Source organism: Pezoporus wallicus, unplaced genomic scaffold (assembly GCF_028554395.1).
Source record: "Pezoporus wallicus isolate ANWC-B61680 ecotype Strahan unplaced genomic scaffold, APGP_CSIRO_Pwel_v1 scaffold_6362, whole genome shotgun sequence".
NCBI classification, from domain to species: domain Eukaryota; kingdom Metazoa; phylum Chordata; class Aves; order Psittaciformes; family Psittacidae; genus Pezoporus; species Pezoporus wallicus.
In genome coordinates this window covers 341,139-363,945 of record NW_026637663.1, presented here as the reverse complement: position 1 = coordinate 363,945, position 22,807 = coordinate 341,139, and the positions used below count along the sequence as shown (strand labels likewise).

Below are 22,807 nucleotides of genomic sequence, written 5' to 3'. Positions count from 1 at the left end.
AAGGGAAGCCTGAGCAGGAAAAAAAAAAAAAAAGAATAATTCAATCAAGACATTCTGTTGCTGTTGTGATTGGAGCAGACTCATTTCCAAGAAGCCAGGGCAGCTTTCCCTTCTGGAGACAGTAGAGGAGAGGAATTTGTACCATTGACACTCCCATAACAGTGGCAGCACCTGCCCAAACAAGCAGGTCTTGGCTATAAAACCCCAGGCATTTAGAAACTCTTGCAGGTGTTTGTACAGCTTAAATTTTACTTTGCTCAGATTTTCCTTACCACAGTGAATTAATTTAGTTGGAGGGCCTACCAGGAAACTGAGTCACGATGCTTACATAGACATTCGCAAAGATGGGGTGTTTGGTCATTTGTTCACCAGGGTTTGCATGCGTAATTTATATTTGCTGGAGGGAAGAGGAAACAAGACACATCATGCTCCCTTTCCACAGCAAACCCTTTGCTTGTTGCAGGCAGGCAGCTTGCAGTGTGCTTGTTCTGTGGCCTCTCCAGCACTGACAAAGCAGCTCTGAAGGAGCCTGGCAGCAAATTATTAACTGAAACGATTTGACTTCAATAGATTTTTTTTTCCCAGTCTAAAGCTTTTGACTGCTATTTGGTTTATATTGCAATTGAGAGTTGTTATCGCTTGTAGCAGTACTGCAATGTCATTAAGAGGCACCAAAGTCTCTGGGCTTGTGTGTCTGATTTACTAGATCTTTGTGAGGTGTATGTTTCTTTTGTACCTTTACTGCTGCCTTTCTCTTCGAGAGTTTAGTGAGACTGGTTGCTTTTTAATGGGTTTGTTGATGGTTCTTTATTCTAGATATTTTATATGTATCAAGGATGAGGTCTGGCTCAACACTTTGTATCTTGAGAATGGTGGTGTACATTCTGCTTTGCTCTTTCTTTCACTACATGTGTCCCGACTGTTAATTTTTTCTTTGTTGCTTCCAGTTTCCTGCTTTGTTACTTCATTGCCCTTAATATCTCATTGTTTGGTTTTGATCTATTTCCATTCAATGTGCATACCTGTTTAGAAGATGATTGGAAATGCTTAACTATATGAAGTAGGAGTCGTGATGAAGCCCCAAGCGTCTGCAGCAAGACAGTAATAGATGTCTTTTATATTGTTCTTAAATCAGCTGGGTCTAAAGTGCCACATGCTTGCTGGCAGCTCTAGCTGGCCTCCAGGGTGTCATGCCCCAGTTGACAACTAAGCACCACACAGCTGCTAACTCACTCCCCCTGCCTGCAGTGGGATTGAGGTAGAGAACTGGGGAGAAAAAAGTAAAACTCATGGATTGAGATAAAGACAGTTTTATAGGTAAAGCAAAAGCCATGCACTCAAGCAAAGCAAAACAAGGAATTCATTCACCAGTATCCCTCGTCAGGCAGGTGTTCAGCCATCCCCAGGACAGCAGCACAACATCGCAAGTAATGGTTATTTGGGAAGACAAGCACCATCACTGTGCATGTTCCCCCCACTTCCTTCCTTCTTCCCCCAGCTTTATATGCTGAGTATGACACCATGTGGTGTGGGATATCCCTCTGGTCAGTTGGGATCAGGTGTCCTGGCTGTCCTCCCAGCTTCTTATGCAACCCCAGTCTTCTTACTGCTGGGATGGTGAGAGGGCAGAAAAGGCCTTGGCTCTGTGTGAGCTCTGCTCAGCGGTAATGAAAACATCCCTGTGTTACCAGCATTGCTTCCAGCAGAAATACAAAACATGGCCCCATACTAGCTACTATGAAGAAAATTAGCTTTATCCCAGCCAAAACCAGCACATAGGGTTGCAGAGGCATTTCTTGCTTTTACAATTTTAGGTGACCTCCTTCTAACTATTTAGTTTTATAATTCTGCTGGGACATGTGAAGGGCTGAACCGCCTCTTCAGCAGTGCAGGTGTGGCATTCCCTCTTAATTCACTGGTTTTACCTAGTTTATCAGGACTGTGATTTTTTGGCCAACTCTTGTACTGCTGGATAAGCATGATGGTTAGCGCTATTAGTAAAGGGACTGGGTTTTGAATGGGGGTCTCAACAAAAACAGTTATTGGTTGCTGAGGACTTTATTTCACTTCATTTATGTTTAGAAGACAAGTTATAAAAATTCAAAACAATGCATGCCATCATCTTTAATGCCATAATTTGATTACCTGTGACTGTAATACTCCTTCAGTAGTAAAATATGGTGCTGTGTCATTAGGGTGAATAAGAAGGTGCATGAGGAAGTGCAAAGCTGTACAGGCTTTGCTGGAATGAAGTGCATGTGGTACTTGTTTGCAGTACATCATTGAAAAACTCTGGTGGCTCTTGGAGTGCAAGCGAGCTCTATGCTTGTGCTTCATTTGTTTCCAACTGCCAATTCTGTGCACCCGTCTTAAAATCAAGTGCGATCCATAGTCTGGTGGAGAGAAAGGCTGAAGTTGGAAGTGGAACTTGAGAAGAAGTTCATTGTAGTTGCCACTTAGGGAATAAAATGGTCTAAGCAGCTGAATTGTGACTATGTAGTCCAACTCCACAGGGAGAAAATGTTGTTCTAGAGAATCATTTGTAAGGCTTTACTCTTAATTCTCCAGTGAATTGTTGTGGAATGACGATTGCAGATGATTTGCTTAGAGCAGTGGTGCAGCTTTCTTTGCAGATTACTCAGGTCTGAGTTTTCTGCAGTTACTTAAGGACAGCCATTTGCTAAGGTTCAAACACTTTGTAAGCAGCATATAAAGTGTTGTAATTATTTTTTCTCTGCAGAAGTTCTTGGTACTTAGTTTGCTCTTCATTCAGCGATTGGCCTTTTGTTTGGAAAAGACCCTGACGCAATCTGTGATGGGATAACTGCCTGTTTCATAAAAACACAATGAGGCAAAGCAGAACTGTGCATCACAGTCCTGAGCTAGCCTGAAAGCAGTGAGATGCTCCTGAACTGGAGAGAGAAGGAGTCAGCCCTGAGGATCGCACAAGCCTGATCTCACCAGGAGGCTGAGGTGGCCCTGGGTGAGGGTTATGGTCCCCACTGTCCTCTCCTGAGGAAAATCTCCAAGCCTTTTGCTTTGAACAATGGAAAGGATGAGCATTTTACAGCTATTTGACAGATCCTCAGAATTTGGATTTGTTGCCCTTTAAATTGAAGAGTCACTGAAACCAGAACCACATTTCTGCTGTCCGGACAGTGTGCCAGGGCAAAACCCACCTTCTATCCCAAGTGCTGGTTATGTGGCAGGAACCCACTTGTGTCTTTTCAGCAGAACAGCTGAGCTTTGCAAGAACTGGCTGGAGCTCTGCAGCTGGGCTGGAGCCTGGCCCAACAGCCGGAGCTGTTGATGCCATGACTGAAGCCTTTAATTTAACCCCTTAGCAGCAGTTGTGCTGGTTAGTATTGGAGCTGTCTGATGTCACTGTCATACCATTACCCTTCAAAGCAAAACTGCTGCAGCAGTAATCTCAGAGAGCACAGCTTCCATTTGCTGCACCACCACCTGGGTCGTTACTATTAACTACTCCCTATATGGCATAAAAGTTTCTAGTCCAGTTACTTAAATGTAAATAGAAAATTAAGAATATTTCTATCATTACTTGTGTAGATACAGATTTCTGTCATGAATGTGTAGAAGACAATAATTATGTCTTAGTACTGCCAAACAAGAATATTGTGTATCTTCTTTATAAATACACAGAATTGTACCAAATGGTGTAATGGCCTTCAGTAATAACTTCTCCCTCTGATGGGAACAATTTTTCATGTTGTATTTGGGCCTAAAAAATACAGTACAGTGCTTCAGAGTTAATTTGAAATTCCATTTGATGATAATCATCATGTGATGGCCTGTGATGAAATCTTAAATAAGGATCTGGCCCAAAACATTAATCAAATATAGGCTTCAATTTCAAAGGTAAAGAGAAAATGGCTAATTTTAAATTCTCTTTATCAAAGGCAGTTTTTATAGCAGGGAGGATGAATAAATAGAGACTAGCAATTTGTGGGCTAATCCTTTTTTGCATTAATATGGTTACTTTGTTTTCAGTTCTCTTTCAAGCACTGAAAACAATTAATTTAAGAAATTAATTTCTCCCTTGCTTTCTAGGAGACTTTGAAGTCAGCATCCAACTATCCACCATTGCCTCTCTTCCATCACCCCCTCACATTCCTGGAGTGTGTTTATGCAAGTTGGGAGCAAGCAGTTCAGGCCTAGCTCTAGGGAATGAATTCATATTGTTTATCTTAATTTTCAGGTGTTAATGTTCACATACCTATATAGTACACAAAACCAGTTTGATTTAAGTTAAATGTCAATTCTGCTTTCTAAATCGTTAGAAAAGTCAGATTTTTTAAAAAAATAAGTGCAACTTTTCCAAGTATGACCAGTTTCTGTCCTGATTTAAGTGAGACTTTTTAAAAAGGAACCTGAAAGAAACTGCTTCTTCAGAATGTGTTTATTCTAATAAAAAAGATGTTAGCAAAGAGTCAGTTCCACGTATGCTGGCAGAAGTTTGTCTGATACAAGTTTTGTTCAAAACTTTTTCTCATCTGTATTTCTTCTGTTTCCACGGTCAAAGCAGCTGAAATGGGGGTCAAGACCCCACCAGCCCTCCATGTTCATAAGTTTGTATGAAATACACAGCATATATAATGTTGTTACACCTTTCTGACTGGGGTCTTCTCATGAAATAATGAATATAGGAGTCAAGAAGGGGTACTGGATTAAAAGCATGCAACTGGAAGTGCAAATCGGCAGGAAAGACCTACTGAGTCTTAAACGCTGAGAATGGATGGATTGAAAGCTGGGCTGCAAGGCTTTCTGCTGATGAAGACCTGCGTTCAGGATGTCTGCATTTTTGATTTTGCAGCTGTTGGTGTTTTTAACCTCTGAAAGAGGAAAAAAGACATACACTTTTACTGCCAGTTGGAAAGCAAGAATCCATTTTGCCAAATGTTTAAAGCTTTGACATAATTCCTTTTTCATGAAAGGATGCAGCAGGAAGCTCTTTAAGTTTCTTGATGGAAAGATGAGAAAACCAGTAACTATGCATGCGGGCACAGCCTCATGATAAGACTGCTTGCCAGGGATGTGGGGTAATGTGGCTCAGTTAAACTCTCTGTTACATGTTCTATTGCCATTTTTTCTGTTTCTGTACAGAATTCTTTCACTTCTCTAAAAAAAAAAAAAAAAAAATCCATTTCCTGAGCAATAATGCTAAAACTTTCATAAATTCTGTGCTGGGTGGGAGAAAGTCTTAAATCTGCCCACAGTGCTGTTGAGTTTGGTTTTGCCCACCACAGCTAAAGGAGCCAACAAAAAAGAGTTGGATCTCTTTCATATATATACTTGGGTTTTGTTTTGAGTCTCTGTTATGTGAGGTGTGTCAAGTAAAAGAAATAGAACTGTATAATTTTACTGCCATAACCAATTTCCCATTAGTGACTGTAATGACGGAAGTTTCTGACACAAAATGCACTGCATGTTGTCAGTTTGACATACATTAGAAAAAAAAATTAAGTGTGAGGAAAGTTTTAAAATAAAATATGCTTTGTTTCATACGGGATAATTTCAGTGACTTTTGCTTTGTCTGCCTGCTTTTCAACAAAGTAAAACGAGTCACTGCTTTCCCAGAATTAAATTAATGCAAAGTTTTGTTTGTTTGTTTCTCCCTGAAATTCATTGGGACTTCATTGCTGATACTCCATGCATCTGTGGTAATAGTAAAAAAAAGGAAAAACAAGTTTGTGATTTCATTAATAAGTAGTACTTTCTTCTGATTTACCTACTCCTGAATTTCACTAAGGCCTTCGTAAATCAAAGTAGTTTGTATTTTCTACTATAAATCTTCTGAATAATTCATTTGTAACTTATTGTTTGATGCAACATAAGTGAAAACTAACAGTTTTTAAATGTTTGCTAGCACAGTAAATGATGATGTGAGAGAGAGTATAATTGCAGAAATTCATTGGTATTAGAGTAACAACCCATTTCACAAGAATCCCTGAGTCTTGAGTGTATTGATTGATTTGGTGTGAATGCTTCCATTCATCTGCAGTATAGATCTTTCGAAATTTCACATGCTGGAGGCACAGATATCCGTATATAGGTGCACAAAAACAGTATCAGTACAAATATGACATAGAGTGGATTTGGGTTAGCCTCTTTCTGTGGTACGTCTGAAAGGATTTATATCATGGCTTTAAAAGTTTCCTGGAGGCATTGGTCTTACCCTGAGTTCCCTTTCTCTTTCCTTGCCACTTTTCAAAAAGAAAATACATCTTTTGTTGTTCTTGAAAGTATTGAAGACAAATTGAGGAAAAGTCAAATAAGCTTAATACAAACATAGTACAGCTCTATGTGCGTGTAAATTAAAAGCTAGTGAGAGCTGAAAAGTGTTTCATAGAAGGAAGTGGAGGACATCACTGATCCTGTGGAATGTGTATCCTGAATTTGAAGAGCACATAAAAACAGAACAGGATCATCAATATTCAGGAAGAAGTTTGACATTTTCTGCCATGGCTTTCAAGGCAAGGAGCTGCTTGTGGTTATTTTTAGAATCATAGAATCATAGAATCGTTAGGGTTGGAAAGGACCTTAAGATCATCAAGTTCCAGCCCCCTGCCATGGGCAGGGACACCTCACGCCAAACCATATCACCCAAGGCCTCGTCCAACCTGGCCTTGAACACTGCCAGGGATGGAGCATTCACAACCTCCCTGGGCAACCTATTCCAGTGCCTCACCACCCTAACAGGAAAGAATTTCCTTCTTATATCCAATCTAAACTTCCCCTGTTTAAGTTTTAACCCGTTACCCCTTGTCCTGTCACTACAGTCTCTAATGAAGAGTCCCTCCCCAGCATCCCTATAGGCCCCCTTCAGATACCGGAAGGCTGCTATGAGGTCTCCACGCAGCCTTCTCTTCTCCAGGCTGAACAGCCCCAACTTTCTCAGCCTGTCTTCATACAGGAGGTGCTCCAGTCCCCTGATCATCCTTGTCTTATCAGTGGTGTTTCACCTCAAAACCATCTACATTCCTGGCCCTGCAGTTCCAGGGAAGCAAGGTACGGAGTGGTGGTAGGGGGATATGTTGTTCAGAGAGGTGCTGACTTCCTAAGTAATTAAGGATATGGATTCAAGTGGTGACTGAGGCCGAGGTGCCCACAAGCTGCCATCACATTCTCGCTGGAGCACCAGCAGCTGGGTAGGAATCTGTACTTGGCTGACCAGACTGTTCCTACTCCAAAGAACACTGTAACAAGCTACAGTTTGTTTTGTTTATTCCTTTATTTTCTTCCTTCCTCATGTCATTTTCTCACAGGCTGAAACCCTCTCCCTGAGGGAAGTGGTGACTCTTCCCTGGGCCCCTTTGGGCAGTGGCCAGTTGGGATTTGTGTCACACCTCCCTCACCTATATCACATCCTGAGCCCTCTTTGCCTTCATATTTAACCATTCTTCATGTGGTTTGTTTGTTTTTTTTTATCCCTCTGAAACTTAACAGCTCTTCCTGATGCCACAAACACCCTAGCTATCTTAAAGGCCTCCCTAGAAATGCATCATTATTCCTCCTCACAAAAGTTCTTTTTGGCCTTACCTGTACAATAAAAGTCAGTGCTGACAGACCTGAAGAGATTTAGGCAAAGACATCAGGTCTTGCTCATCCTGTTTATACCAGCAAGAGCTCCAGTATAGATGCAGTTATGCCAACACAAGAGTGCTTTACTATTTTACCGTTTGGGTAATGGGTGTAAAATACGTCAGTCAGAGACCTGCTGTGTCCCAAATGCATATATACACCTTTATATTAATAAGGTTTTAGCTCAGAAACAACTACTGTAGTTTTGGGCCTGCTTCATCTTGTTTGGAAAATTGATCAGAAGGTATTTGATTTCCCCACTGCAGAACTCTGTGTTTCTGTATTGACTTTCCTTTCTCTGAAGCCCATTGCTGTTTTGTTTTTTGTTTTTTTTTTTTTGCCTTTGTGCCGTAATTTCTCTGGATTCAGCCTCCGATTGTTGCAATTGGATTTATGAGTTATCACTGCCTTGCTTTTCAGTGTTACAGGGCTTTACAAAAGCTGCAGTTTCTTTGTAATTGCTAATGAATTATGTTTTTCAAAATCATTGTGGAATATTTTTCAGCCCCTGTGGCTTCCAGCCTTAGTGTTGTATGCAATGCATTTGTGATGGACAAAAAAACGCTCCTGTTTTTGCTCTTGGCAGAGGGGAGAATGTCAGACGCTTCCCCCGTGACATGTTATGTTCGATAGATTTCGGCGTTTGCAACAAGCTGAGAGGCATGACTTTTCCTTCCTATGTAATGCTAAAAGCAGACATAAGAGTGTTGTAGCAGTGTGTTCTCTGAAACTGCTTTTCATCAGTAGTTAAGCTAAGTGTTTACCTACGTCTATACTGCTGTCTGAGGCACTGAGACACTTTCACCATTATTTCATGTGTAGAAGTATTTATTGCTTGAAATGCCATTTTTTTAAACTATTTTTCCCACATAGCTCATTTTCTTGATCCAGAATTTTTCTGCTGCTGCTGCAGGATGTTATCATTTAGCATGTGTCAGCTGGGGCTTGAATGTGCAGGAGTAATGGAGCAGAAAGGCTTCACTCTTCAATGAAACGGCTAAGGGGATGGTTCAGAGGTTGTGGTTTGAGACTCAAAATGGAACTTTTACTAATCTGTACCACTAGAAACTCACTGAGATGGTTAATTCCTTCAAACACTTGCTGAAGTGGTTGCCACAGGTATAGGTCTTTTTTATGTCTTTATCCTGACCTGTGGCCCATACCTAGTGACTTGTAGGCAGTTTCCATTGCACACTGCATACCTGTGCTCTCTGCACAGGAGCTACTCTTCACCTTCTCCAGAAGCACTGCAGAAGCTTCAAATGTATCTGGTGGAGGTCTCTGGGAAGTGCGATTGCTTTCAAAATAAAGCAAACTCTAAAAGACCCTCAGTGTTCTGGCTATCTTTCAGATGTAGCTTTGTTTAATAATTTCAGAAGCTACAGTAGAACTGATCTGTGAGCATCTGTGGAATTTCACTGGGCTTGGTCCAGCTTCTGCTTGACTAGAGGAGTGCTGTTGGATTTGTCAGTAAGTGAATGTGGTCAGCTTTTCAATCTGGCTTCCTCTCAAGGACTTAATTTCCCTTTTTGTGCTATAAAATCAGCAAAAGCAGATACACAGGCAATGCATGCTCAGGCAAAATCCCCCAGTAGGGCACTGACCCTGCGTCAACCTCAAATACTAGCAAACGCATGGCTGCGAGCTGTCCTGTGCCCTCCTGGCTGCTGTGGCCAGCAATGCAAGCTGAGTCAGTCCGGTGATGACAGGGTAGGTTCCTCTCTACTCTAGGTCTTGTAGGCATTCTGGGCGGGCTAATCCAACACTGCTTCATAGCAGTGAGTGCTGATTTCCTGTTTAGTATTAAAAGGCTTCATTTCCAGAAAATCGTGTCTAATTTTCTTTTAAATCTTAAGAACATTTTGTCACCCTTTTTGTAAACAAAGGGCGTAGGAAGTACAATTTCACAGAGGTAAGAGATTTACATGTAGGCTGAGGAATGCATGAACTGAAAGACCTGGAATACTGAGGAATAAATTCATGTCCTTTTTTTTTCCTTTTTAAAGTGTGTATGCTACTGTGGTTGCTTTCTCAGCTACGATGGCTTTTTGGTTACAGTACTCACTTGCAGTAACTTCACACTAGAGGTAGGACTGGCTGAGAATAAAATAGCCATAAGTAGATTCCCCTGTAGTTTCACATGCAGATCAACCAGCAAAGTGTACTGACAATTAGTTTCACATGCAGATCAACCAGCAAAGTGTACTGACAGCTATGATTTCTTCCTCCATTCAAATTGGAGTTTTCCCATTGGCTTCAGCTGGACTTGTTAGTAGTATGTGCCTTTTAGGCAGCTGGCTTGCAATCTTAAATTAGATACCAGTGGGACTTGCCTCATCTAACTTGAGGCAGCTGAAACCCATCGGGTGAGTTGTTCTGTAAGAGTTCCTGTCTCTACATTGACTGCAAAGGGAACCTGGATAACCAAGTCCTGGAGTAGATGGTTATATCCTAGATGTTTGAAGGAAGATGATTTAAACTCTATCCTGTTGACAAATTTCTGTGTGAGAAACTGGCCTTGCTGACATGTGTCTGAATCCTCTCAGTATTCTTAGCTCAGAGAATGCCCTTTTTATGTCAGATTTTTCCTGTGTGTTCTTCCTGAAGGTAAATTGTGGGAATTGCACTTGATGTTATCTAACAAATTTTGTGATGACCTAGTGAAAATAATACATTCCTCTTTCTATTTTGTCTTGACTCATTCAGTCTGTCTGGCAGTTTTACCTTATGCCATTCTCCAGTGATACGGATGGAATTACCTGTTTTATCGGAGTATTTCAACATTTATCCTGAAAGTATTTCCTTCTGGAGAGTTCAGTGTTTCTCATTTGAATATTAGAAGTAGTCCTAGGTTGTGGTACCCTGTCTCATATACTTTTTTTCTCTCCTGCAGATGTCTTCTCTTTAACATTTGGATATTTCATTAACCAGGCATTTGTTCTGTTTTAGGAGAAACCTGATGCCAGTCCCACATCTTTACAGCTGCGATCCCAGATTGAGGTACACAGTTTGATTTTGATAATCCGTTTTTGTTTGTTTGTTCTTCAATTTGATATTCTGCATAAAATGGATAAAGGCTGCTCTTTTGCCTGCTCTCACTGCTGGGTGCCTTATCTTGCAGGAGTCACTTGGTCTCAGCAGTACCGCATCAACACCTGACACTGAAAGAAAGTAAGTGGAGTCCCAGGAGGGGAGGGGAAATTTGATACATTTTCTTTCTCCCTCAAGTAAACTCCTTTTAGATTGTATTGGTGTTTCATGATTTCAGATCAAGCAGCTATTAATGAAACCGGTTTTGGAACCTGTTCCTTATCTCATTCTCTTTTTGGCCTTTTGTTGTTTTGGGGGTTTAAATCAAGGGAGTTAGCTTTTCTCCCCTCTGTGTGAGCTTGGGATGTGCATTCGCCAAGATGGCTGGTAGTCATTTTTGAGCAACATTCCTGATCTCACATTCTCGGCAAATTAAGCCTGCTTAAGAAATAATTTCTGTGACTAGACCTAAATGGAGCCAAAAAAAGATAGGCCAGGGGAAGGGAGAGTTACAAACTTAAATCACTTTCCTTTTCCTGTGCACTCCTGGGCTTGTAGCTGTTCTTTTGAAGAAGATGCCAGGGGAATGAAGTATTTAGGACCAAGTTAAAAGGAGCTTTAATTTTAGTAGTCCTTCATAAAAATCTCTCTATGAGGACTGAGAGGATTTCTGTTTACTGTCACCTCCTGCTGCAATGTGTGTGCTTGTTTTCTGCGCCTTCTTCCTTTGATCCCAGGATCTTGGATCCCTACTGCTAAGAGCAACGTGCAGCAGTGCATGAAGACAACTGACACTGCATTTCCAATTGTCTGCACTTCATGGGGTAGTGCCAGCTGGACTGGTTCAGAGGGAGTATGTGGAATTCAGTCATGATGTGACACGTTTTTATAAGGTTTTATAGTCCCACATTTTCATATCTTCTGGTGATTCAACACTGGATGGCAATAGGTAAAAGGCGGTAAGAAATTGCTGCCCTTGCTGTTGCTAGTTAAATAGAGGGAGTGTCAGTCCCAGATGTAGCTGTGATGGGTGCTACCTCAATATGGGCACTCAAGTATGGGACTCACCTGAGTGCCAGCCATGTAGGAGTCAATTGTATGGTAGGGAACGGCTGCTTAAGGGCTTCCTGTGGGATTGTCTGAAAGCTGGCTCATGCTGAAGATCTTGGAAGGCATTAAATTTATCTTTCAGAGGTTCCTTCATTAGTCAGAGGAAACAGTGATGGTTTGCTTGAGGTAGATGCTCCTTTTCAAAACATCTGAGGACAGATAAGGTGGGTTTTACCGTGGGCACCATCACGGGACCCATATTACATGCTGTTAACATTGAAAGCCTAGAAGGCTTAGAGTTTAAAAGCGGTGCTTCAGGTATTGAAACAAGGATAACTCCCTATATAAAATTCTAATGAGATCAGAAGTGCCAAGTGGATGGGGAGCATTATAAGAACTGTATTCTGGGGAGTAAGCCTCTAAGGTTATCCTATAATCATAATACTTTCAGTCTCAAAGCACTTCCCCATGGGTAAATGTCATCATCCCTCCTCAGGTAATAATGCGATAAAGATCTCACAGTAGGACAGCACACAACTGGGAATAAACTCCTCTTGCAGGTTCTAGCCAGCTTTCTAAATTGTGTGTCTGTGTAGGTGTTATACCGTAAATAACTGAGTGAGAAGACACTGTCTTACAAAAACATATTCTGAACAACCCTGCTCTGAGAGAGCCCATTTACCTCACCAAAAGGAAATCAACCTTGTTATCTTACTTCAGCTGGAAGGGACCTGTGATTTTTGAACCTTTCCAGAATTGAAGTGTCATGTGTGAGGATTTGTCTGTCAGTTGAAGGGTGTAGGTGATGAGCCTGATCATATATGTGAAACTGGTGCAGGGCAGGTTGTATAAAATATTTGTGCAACAGGAAACAAGGGTACAAGGTGTTGGAAATAATTGATGATATCTACTCAACATCATACAGATTATTCAAAACTGAAATTATACAGGCCTGTGCTTGTTAGTGGCAGCCTGCATGTCAATGCTGGACTCATCCCTGTAGCTTGAAGAGCCAACTTGTCAGGGGAATGCCTCTTCCAGGAAGGCAGAGTTTATAAAATTGATCCGCACAAAATGACCACATCAAGTATATCTGATACATCTGTACTTGCTATTACCATGTTGAATTTAACGGTTTTCAGGGGAGGGCAGTGTGTTGGCCCTAGGGGGTTGGTTTGAGTTGAGTGTTTAGTTTATGGCTTTAGTCTGAATATGCTGCGTGGGCATGCTACAAGACAGGAAAGCTTGTCCTTTTGCTGCTTTTGCAGCCCTCTCATGCTATATGACAGATCCAGGGTAAACCTTTTACAAAACTTATTTTGTTACGAGAAGACTCCAGTTTGCCAAACTGGAGTGCAGATGTGCATTAGTTTCTGATATTCACAAAGGGATCAGGGGGCAAAAGGAAAGATTTATCCCAAAATAGCCATCCAGGTTTTCAGGAGCTGAAAAAATCTGTTGTTGTGAGTACTCTTCCAAAACCTGAGTAAGAGCTTGCCCAAGAAAACTTGCATGTCTGCATATTGAAAATACATTTTCTCATGGTAAGGTGAAGAGCGTTGTTTCTGGTTTGATGTTCTGAGTGGGTTGCTTCAGAAAGTAAAAGCAGTAAAACCGAGGCTGGGACAGGGAGGAGAGGGCAAGTGGCAGGCTGGATACTTGGTTGCTCTTGGTAGCTCCCTTGCCCATTGTAGCTGCCTGCACACCCTGCAGCTTAACACTACCAAGGTCTAAAGTTCTAAAATAACACACCTGGATAGTTGTTTAATTTTGCCAGATTTGAGAGATTCCAGACAGAAAGAGCCTTTGAGGGAGTCTGGAAGAAGCTATGTTTGTTTTAACCTGCTTTGATTTTTTCCTTTTCTGTGGTGCCCAACTGAAGAGAGAGCCTGACAGCCTTCACTGTACATCACACTGAAAATAGATTAGCCTTGGTGCTTTGTGGTAGGAAAAAACCCTGTTTGTGTGGACAAGCAGTGTATGTTCAGTCTTGCCTTGAGTCTTTCTAACTAACCCTTCTGCCCAGTCTATTCAAAGCCACTGAGAAATTAGTTGCTGCCCTCAATCCAGCAAGTTGCTCAACAAGTATCTGCCTAGTGGGCGATACACTCTAACACAGAAGAGCAGCTGTAGTGCCTGGAAGGAGGCAAAAGGGGTTAAACAAGCCTGGAGGGAAGAGTTGCTTGTCACTCCAAGTCATTGTTCCCCCAAAAGGCATTTGGAGCAATACTACCTTCCTCTACTGCTGACAACACTGTTCCTGTCAATTTAGATGAAGCTACAAAATACTGCAGATGTGAACCTGCTCTATGCATTATAAATGCACTACCAAAGATGGTTTTCATTCAATTGATTCTGACAAAGAGAGAGAAATCTTCCCTGTAGCAGAGGCCTCTAAGATTTATATGAATAACAGCAAGGGTACTGATGTGGCCTGAAAAGCTATTCGCAAACAACAGGAAACAAAGTCATGTTTGTTCAAGCTTTGCCTCACAATCTCTGTGATTTCTTTTTTTTTTTTTTTTTTTTTTTTGGCCATACTGGGGTTGCTTCTGTAAATTGAAACAGTTGGTCAGGCTTCTGAATCACATAATATTTAGCAAAAAACACAAAGTATGGAACGAGACGTTTGTAGCTTTCTTCTCTTAATAAATTTAATTTCCCTCTGCCCTTTTCAAGATTCCTATCATTTAAACTGCGGTGTTGCTGTCAGTTATGGTGCTGGTGTAACTTTGCAGATTCTCAGTGGGCCTTCACTGAAGTGGCAACAGCATCTTTAACACTGATAGTATTCATTTTAAACAAAAATCTCCTCAGGACTGCAGGTGTTCCTATATAGACACACTGACTTCTAATTTGCTAGAAGAATTATCAGTGTAACAAATACATGGTAAATGTGTTCTTAGGAGTTAGTATGGGTTCTTTAGGCCCATACCATGTTGATTCTGGGATGTATTGTATATACAATCCCTATTATTTCCAAGAGATGGCAACACCCCAAGGATGTTTACTCAGGCAGGGGACTGAGACGGTTTTCTCATAATTGTAAATAGAGCATTTAAAACAATGTAATCCAGCTTTTAGCCTGTTCCCATTTTTGGCCATTCAAGTCTACATGACAGACTGATGAGCTTTGCATGTTTGCCAGGAAATCCAGGTTAAACCCAGTCCCCTGAACTTATGCTTCTGCATCCTGACTCTCATCCTGTTTTTAGAACTGGGGATGTTCCAGAGGGGAAGTTGTGTGTTTTCCCTCTTGGGAAATAGATCTCTTTGCTGCCACTATTTGCTCCAGCAGTCTCTGGGCAAGTTTCAAATGTGATGTATCAGAGAACTGCCTGGAAAGAGGTGGAAGTCGGTGAGACCCAAGAGCACTACATACAGATAGGATGGGAGACAGTAACCCCTGTATACTCATTTTTCTTTGCAGCTGCTAGAGAAAGGAAGGATAAAACAAGCCTCATGAGGTGACAGGACTATAGCTGTGTCTGGTGTTTCGCAGGCATTCCTACCACCTTCATGTGGAAGTCGGTATTACGAATTGACACCTCCTGTGTGAATTACTTGCTGTTTCTTGCTTTGTTCCACTCAAGCATGCTCCTGACCAAGTAAACGATCGTATTTCATATTAAGCGCCACAATTCATCCGGCTGTACTCCTCAGCCTGCGGCACAGTGCAGTTTAAGCATTCTCAACCCTGTGATCCTCAGGACCTAAATCCCAGACTCTGCCAGAGCAGGGAGCTGAGCAGAAACAGACTTGTCAAACGGAAGTTGCTGAAGAGCATGCACGTGTGGGGTGCTGGCAGCACAGGGCAGCATTGCTCAGGGGCTTTGCATTCCACTGGCATGGGGAAGCTGCTGTGCCTCTGGCAGCTGTGTCCTCAGCTCTCTGATTCAGCTGCTCCCACAAGTGAATGTCTCTGTCAGCCTCTCTGTGCATGCAGGACGTACATCTTAAACCGAGCCCCTCACATGCCGAGTTTGTGCAGTTTGGCAGATCTCTGATTACTTGTTGGGAATATCAGAGGAGGAGTTGTAGGCTGCTTGGGCATTACAGCTTTCTCTGAGGTTGTTAACAGGCAACCAGTGAGGCCAGAATACGAGTGGCTGCTATCTGCACGCTGTTGTCTCTGCAGGAGGGACTGTTGGCTGAATCTGTTTTTAAGGATTTTCTGCAATGGATGTGTTGTAGTATAGTCAGTCACTGTCCTGTGGTATAAACTTGAACTCCAAATCACCCTAAGGCTATAAGAGTCCCTACAGTTCAATGTTCCCATCTTCCACAGTGATTTTCAGTGAAAGCAGCAGTCTCTTTAAAAACAGGTTTCGTTTTGCCAAGGTTTTATGCAAGCCTCAATTCTGCCCCCTTTGGCACACTGATCTACTGGTGTTTGCCATAATTTTAACACTAGATTTGCTAATCCTCTTCCCCTGCAGCATCCAAACTGCAGGTCCAGGTTTGAATGTAGGAGGTTATTAAATCATCCCTCCAGGTCATGGATGGGGTGCTTAAATACTATCGTGTTTGATTCTGGCAACTTCTCAAGGTGTCCAAATTAACTTTGGCAGGTATTTGTAAGCTCATCTGCAAAGAAGTAGGAGCATGGGGCTGACAGAGGACATGAGGCAGAGAGGGGGCAGAAAATGAGAACAAGAAAGCAGAAAACAAACAGATCCCCCAAACTGAGGATGCTAAAGTCCGCACTTAAATACTAACCGAATAAATTGTTTCCTTTGAGTAGTTGAAAATGGAAGGGAATATTGGAAGAAAAATAAGAGCTTGCTCTTGAGATGTCTGTGTTTAAGATACTTTTTTTTACCCAGTGCTTGCATAAATCAAAAAGAATCAGTGAATGTGTACAGCCGTGTTTTCACTTGTTTGAAGCCTGATTTAGTCAAAGCCAAATTATTCATGCTGCCTTTAAACAGCCTTCTCAAGAGAAGTAGGGCAGGAAACTCCCACAATAACCCACACAATGGGAGTGAGAGGACAGCCAAACGCTGCCTGGACACGTGAGAAGGGAAACCAGTGTGCCTTTGAGCAGCTGGAAGAAGATTCCAAGCCTGGTAATTTTGTACGAGGAAGCATGAAGGGCACCTTTCACGAGAAAGTCCAACTTGTCGCAGCTAGTCGACACAGTGAGCAATGCATGCAGAGCAGGGGTGCGTTGTGTGCAGTGTGTTGGGCCCTGCTCTTTGCTGTTGAAGAGTTTTCAGCTGGCAATTGTCTGCCTCCTGGCTGGGACCAACCAGTCAGTTACTAAATACGTGATGTAGCCCCATCTGCCTGCTGCCAGTCACCCGACCAAGCCTGTGAGACTGACATGGTGGGTTCCATTCTGGTGGTGGTAGAAAATACATGTATGCACACATGGCCCACAAGTAGCTCAGTGTTTGTTTCCACTGAGAAAGTTTTGACCTGGTTAAAGAGCCATTGCTATGGAAACCTAATGAGAAGGTAATTGAATGAAACATCTTTACTTCCCATCCCTTTCTCACACTGGTGCCAGCAAGGTCAGAGCCTTGCAGGCCTGCTTTCTCTTCAGGTTCATGCAAATTTGATAAAAATACCAAAGGCCTGTTTTCTTCTCTGTGCCAGCTCCTGTTAGATAAATTATCTTGTATTCAGTCAGGAGCAGTTACAAGTCTGTCAGTTTTTCATACTAATTATGCAACTGGGCCATTTCTAATGCACATGGATAACCAAATGGCTTTGCAGCAGAGCCAGCATGGACTTTTGCATCAGTTTATTCACCACTATGAATGTGCATAATATTTATAGATTGAAAATCCCATCCCAAGCATTTTCCTCAACGGGTTATAAATAGTGATTGGGAAGGAATAAGAGGGCCACTATCAGTTTGTTGAAGATCATAATAGTTGTGGTTTCATTATCAGATGGTGCTATGGACCTGTGGATTTTATGGTCCATAAATGAGATGTGGCCATGTGTTAAAGCACATCTGCATTTAAAATACTTAGTGTTGAAACAAAAACCCATCAGAAATCCCATCATTTTCAGTTCCCATGTTTGTTCTGTTTGGAGAATAATGAGCTTTCAAAAATCAGCAGGCACATTCATGAAAGCAGCACATGGTGTCATTTGTTTCCTTTCCCAGTTCAGGGGTGTACCAGCACATTCACATCTCAGGGCACATATGACTGTGCCCCTTGTAAACTGAACTGCTCTGTGTGTGAGATAAGCCCCAGTGTTTTCTGTCTGAGATCAGAATCAGTCCAGATTTAACAGGGAAAGCTGTAGCCTAATAGTTCAATGCAGCCTAGTTAAAACATGTCTTAATAATCAGATACACTCAATTGGCTTGTGATGCAAATGTGTGCACTGGTTCTTCTTTGCACTCCATGTTTTAGAGCCCATCTCCAGGATTCAAGGGCTAATATATAAATGGAAGGGATTGCTTAAGTATATCGCAAGGTCATCCCCACTGTAGCACTTTTATAGAAAGATAGAATCAAAGACTGTTTTGGATGCCTGGCTTTGCCATTGTTCATACAAACCCACAGGCTGCAAAGGAAAAGACAGAAGTGCCCTCCAGAGGCAGTCATCATGTCCAGGTCTTGTCAAAGACTTCTGGTCTGATGTCTATCTTTCAATAACCCTCTTAAAAGCAGTCAGTTTGTAAAGCTGCCCTCCCTTTCTCTACTTACTGTTGGAAGCTTGTCCAAATAGTTAGAACATATTAAATCCTTTTCTTTTTTTAATGCAGCTTACGTCTACTTGTTCCTGTTCCTGATTTAGTAATAGGCAGTAATTTTGCAGCTTTCAATTTTGACAGACTGAACAGGCACAACTTTTCTAGCTTTCTCTTGTAAAATAAGCTGTCTGGTTCCCTGACTATTCCAGCAGTTTTTCTCTTTACTGCTTCAGGTTTGAATTCATCTTTCTTGAGCCTGAGTAATGACAGTTGTACAGCTATTCCTATGTGTATTCATGCTTTGTACTGCCATTGGAATTTCCCATCCTTATGCCTTTTAGGATTAACATGTTGGTTTTTATCTCAGTCATCCTTTTTCACTCGGTGTATCCCCAGGTACTCTGTCACTTGTAAACTCCAGTGTTTGAAAGACTGACTTCTGTGTGAGTCCTGTTCGTGTACTTGCATGTTTTAGTGTTGAGTGTACACTCATTTTTGTTAAGCCTGTCTTTCTAAGCAGCTGGTTTCCTGGTCTTCACTCTGGCTGTTGCTACTAAATTTTGTGTTACTGATCACTGAGTGGTCTGATGTAATTTACTAAACCCACTGAAACCCATCGTCTCTCTAAGGCAGTAATATTTGCTTACTCCCAACAGTAGCTCTGTTTTTAGACTATCTTCTACACTTCGCTCCCCCCCCCCCCTTTGTTTATTTCAGCAGTTTGTCTCCAAGAAGCCCAAAGTGTCAGCCTAGAGATGGGTTTGAAATTGTGAGATTAATGGATTAAAGTTTTGACCCATTCTGCAGCACACTTACAGAGATTATGGTTTGATAAGAAAGTACTCCTCCCCTCTGGCCATAAATCTTCCTTCTTGTCTGAACATATACCCATATGTTTCTTACGCTATATGCTGTGACAGAGTACATTTCATCTGAAAGCTTGCTAATGAAGTTGTACATCAGACTACAACAAAAATGAAGGCCTCTGTGGTGGAATAATGGCATTTGGCTCCCTTTCAGACACGCAGTGCTGAAACTTCTGCCAAGTGTCACTGCATCATTAACTTTCAGTGCAAGTTATCAGTCTATGAATGGAAGAACACAAATCACTTTCAGTGCACGTTCACAGAGGAGCTGCAAATTTAACAGAGTAAGGGAGCGTAATTGGCAAATCAAACATACAGCAACTCTGAGATACTCTGGAATTTTTCACCAGTCATCTAGGAAGTAAATGCTTGATTGATTTTACTGAGGACTTTTAAGCATCAGAGTTGTTTGGTGGAACTAAAAAGCAAGTGCCATATCAGGCTCTGTGTGGTAAGTTTTGTTGGCATTTCCGTCTCTTCAGACCAGCTGTTAGCATTTTCAAGGTCATCCCAGGCATGGAAGATTTCCTCTTCAGGGAATGCATGAAATGATAATTGAAATTTGCATACTCTGATGAAACTCAGCATAGTTCTTAAATCAGTTATAAATGAGAAGGTGGTCTGCTTGCTGTGGATCCTTTTCTTCTCACCCACTTTACCTCAGGCATGTCAGAAGTTTGCTCCTACTGCTCTTCCCCATCTTTGGAGGCCAGTATGTGATGAGTTGGTGGCCTCAGGCTAATTCCCAGTGAACAGATGTCCACATCACAAACATTGCCATTACACCTGCTACTTACTTGTATTGTCGTTGGCAACTGTGTGAAAGGAGAAAGGGATTAAAATGGGTTTAGAGGCTAAAGAACACAAGAGACTGCTTCTTTGCTTTGAGTCTGATTTCACTACTGAGACAGAATTCTGATCATTAACACATAATTTTCTCAGGATGGTGATTTGGTGCATTTAATGGATACTGAATTCATTAAAGATAAACAAAATAACTGATTGAGGTCTATGATGAGGTGCAGAACATGTAGTGGATTCATTTTGTCGCCTCCAACAGACTTTGGCTTTAACTTGGTTGTCTCCATATACAAGTCCACATAATTTTTATCTGATTTACCTTTATTTAGAAAAATACTTGCTGACAATTTTACTGTTGAGTGTCTGGATGAAGTCCTGGACTTGTTGAAAGTCTTCAGATTTTGCCTTTGCTGGAGTTTCTACCCAGAAAGCATGGGGTTTGTGTTTTTCTCCTGCATTTGTCATTCAGGCTTCTTAAAAACTAAGCGTTTGGTGACATACCACTTATATCATTAACTTTTCCCCTTCAAGGGTAAGAAAAACAGAAAAAATCTCCCTCCGCTTGTGCACTACAGATCTGAAATTTGGTTGCTTCAATTAGTTTGCAGTTTATAGTGGATTAAATTTCTAATCAGTCTGAGGTTGAAGGGGATTACATTTCAGAGCGACGCTGTGCCAAACCCTCCTTGTCTAGATGAATTAGTAAATCAAACTGAAACTTCATACTGTCTCACTTCCCCTTTAATGATGTCTTTGCAAACTGATGAGCATGTTTTTCATGCTTACAAAACGTTGGCCAGTAATTGCTTGCATCTTCTGAACTGAACTAAAATTTTCCTTCAAGTGCTTTACTGAATTGATCAAAAACTCTTCATTGCCCTCTTCTGGGGGTCTAAGAAAACGCAAGGGGCCTGTGAAGCACTGTGGACAGTAACAGGAGTATGGCATGTGTGTGTTATTATGTGGGCTCATTCAAAGAACGGTTTAGCTTGAGGTCTTCTTGGTATGCTGGGGTATGCATGTTTCCACTCTGCATGGCTGCAGTACAATCACAGCACAATAGGGCATTGTCATGTTGCGGGGCCGGTCGCTTGGCAAAGGCGCTGCAGTAATGCTTTGCACTTGAAACCTCCAGCAAAGCCATTGAAGCTGGCAGAAGTTGTTTCACAGGCTTGGCACAGCATGGTTAAACAGCAATTCCCATAGGAAGGCTTCAAAGAATAGCACAAGATTTGGTAACTTCTATTAGCTTCCTTTTATACAGACAAGAAAAAAAAAAGGCCATGAAGCGGGGTGATGTTGTCTCATCAGAGATCCCACAATGAACTGTTGGCACTGAGGTGGAATCCATTATGGAAAACTGGTTCAATGAATATAAAGACCAAGAACAAAAGATTTACTTACTGTTTTAGTGGGTTGTTTGTAAAGTCCATGTTCTGTTAAAATAAGTCTCTTCTGCTAGCTTTTGAGGAAGGGAGTTACACAATTGTGGGAAAGCACACAGGAGGGACTAGGGAAAAAGCTGTGTCTCCAGTCATCTGTGGACCCACTTCACAGTGTCTGCACAAACTTTCTGTACCTTGTCTTTAAATCTTTCTTTCTCTGTTCCACACAGTAGCTTCTGAAAGGTTAATGAGTGCATATTTGTAAAGCATGTTCATATAAAAATCAAATAGGCTGACAACCATTGTACAGCTACACAAATACAGCAACCCAGTGCTACAGTTTCTAAGGCAGCCATATTACTGTTTTACAAGTGGAAAGGGGAAAAAGATGTGAAAAAGTGGGTTTTTTTTTTGAGAGATCCCTAGACTGCTTTGCCTTAACCTTAGGTTTCTGCTGGTACGTATTTTTCTACACGGGTCACAAAACGCATGTGTTAAGAGGGGAACTCAGTTACTGTAGCCAGACCAGTGGGTTCAGTTTTTGTTTCCCACTTGCTGTGTTGAGAAGAAAGGGGAAGAGAAAACAGCTCATGATATGTTGTTTGGAAACTATAATTTATTGTAATCAGACAGCTCCCATGAAATGCTAGAAGCCTGCATCAATAAGTCCATTTCTCTTTTTTGTCCTAGGCTCTCCATTCATAAATCAAGTTCGGAAGAAGGCTCTGTAGGTCAGTATATTTCATTTTATTAGATACTCCTATGGAATACTTAAACAGGTTTTGAGTTTTGCTTGTGCTGGGATGCGAAGAGCTGAGTAAACACAATGCTGGCAAAAGCCAGCAGCATTTGTGTGTGTGGGGAAGACGAGTTTCACCAGCTTGAAGTTTGATGCTGGGTGTCTCAGTGATCACTGAGACTGCCCAACCAGCATTGTCATGTGGTAAATATGCATCTTTTGACTTGTATTGAATTTCAAATGTTGGCATGTTAGATCACTGCTAGCCTGTTCATTTTTGTATTCTGAAAATTGCCACCACCAGTGAATAATTGGTGGTTTTATTTTTGTTCCTGTCATGCCATAGTCTTTTCCTTTATTTCTGAATCATTTTGTATTCTTAAATATGCATTTGTTTCCCATTGTCTTTCAGTTTTTGGGATACTGTTTTCTTTTTTAAACTTACTATAACTAGTTCATACTGCTGTCCTGACATTAGTTGAGCTGATACAATTCTGGACAAATTTTATTTTCTTCATTGGAGAGGAAAAGAAAAACTGGGAGGGTTTTTTTGTTTCTTTTTAATGTTTTCCTAAGGACATTTCCACACAGTCTGTACTTGAGCTGTGTTTCAGAGTCAGTAAATCCAGCACTAGGTCTTTTGGGGCAGGATCCAAAATACTATATTCACATGCTG

The 22,807-nt window shown here is 41.5% G+C and overlaps 1 protein-coding gene across 6 annotated transcripts in view; it reads left to right on the top strand.

Moving 5' to 3' along the window:
- Positions 1–22,807, top strand: part of LOC130597904 (SAM and SH3 domain-containing protein 1-like) — a 535,467-nt gene that overhangs the window by 461,794 nt on the left and 50,866 nt on the right. For all 6 annotated transcript variants that reach the window (XM_057406828.1, XM_057406827.1, XM_057406830.1 and 3 more), the window contains 3 exons: positions 10,552–10,602; positions 10,724–10,773; positions 22,083–22,123. In XM_057406828.1, coding sequence (XP_057262811.1) covers positions 10,552–10,602; positions 10,724–10,773; positions 22,083–22,123 — 142 coding nt within the window. The remainder of the gene's footprint in view (positions 1–10,551; positions 10,603–10,723; positions 10,774–22,082; positions 22,124–22,807) is intronic.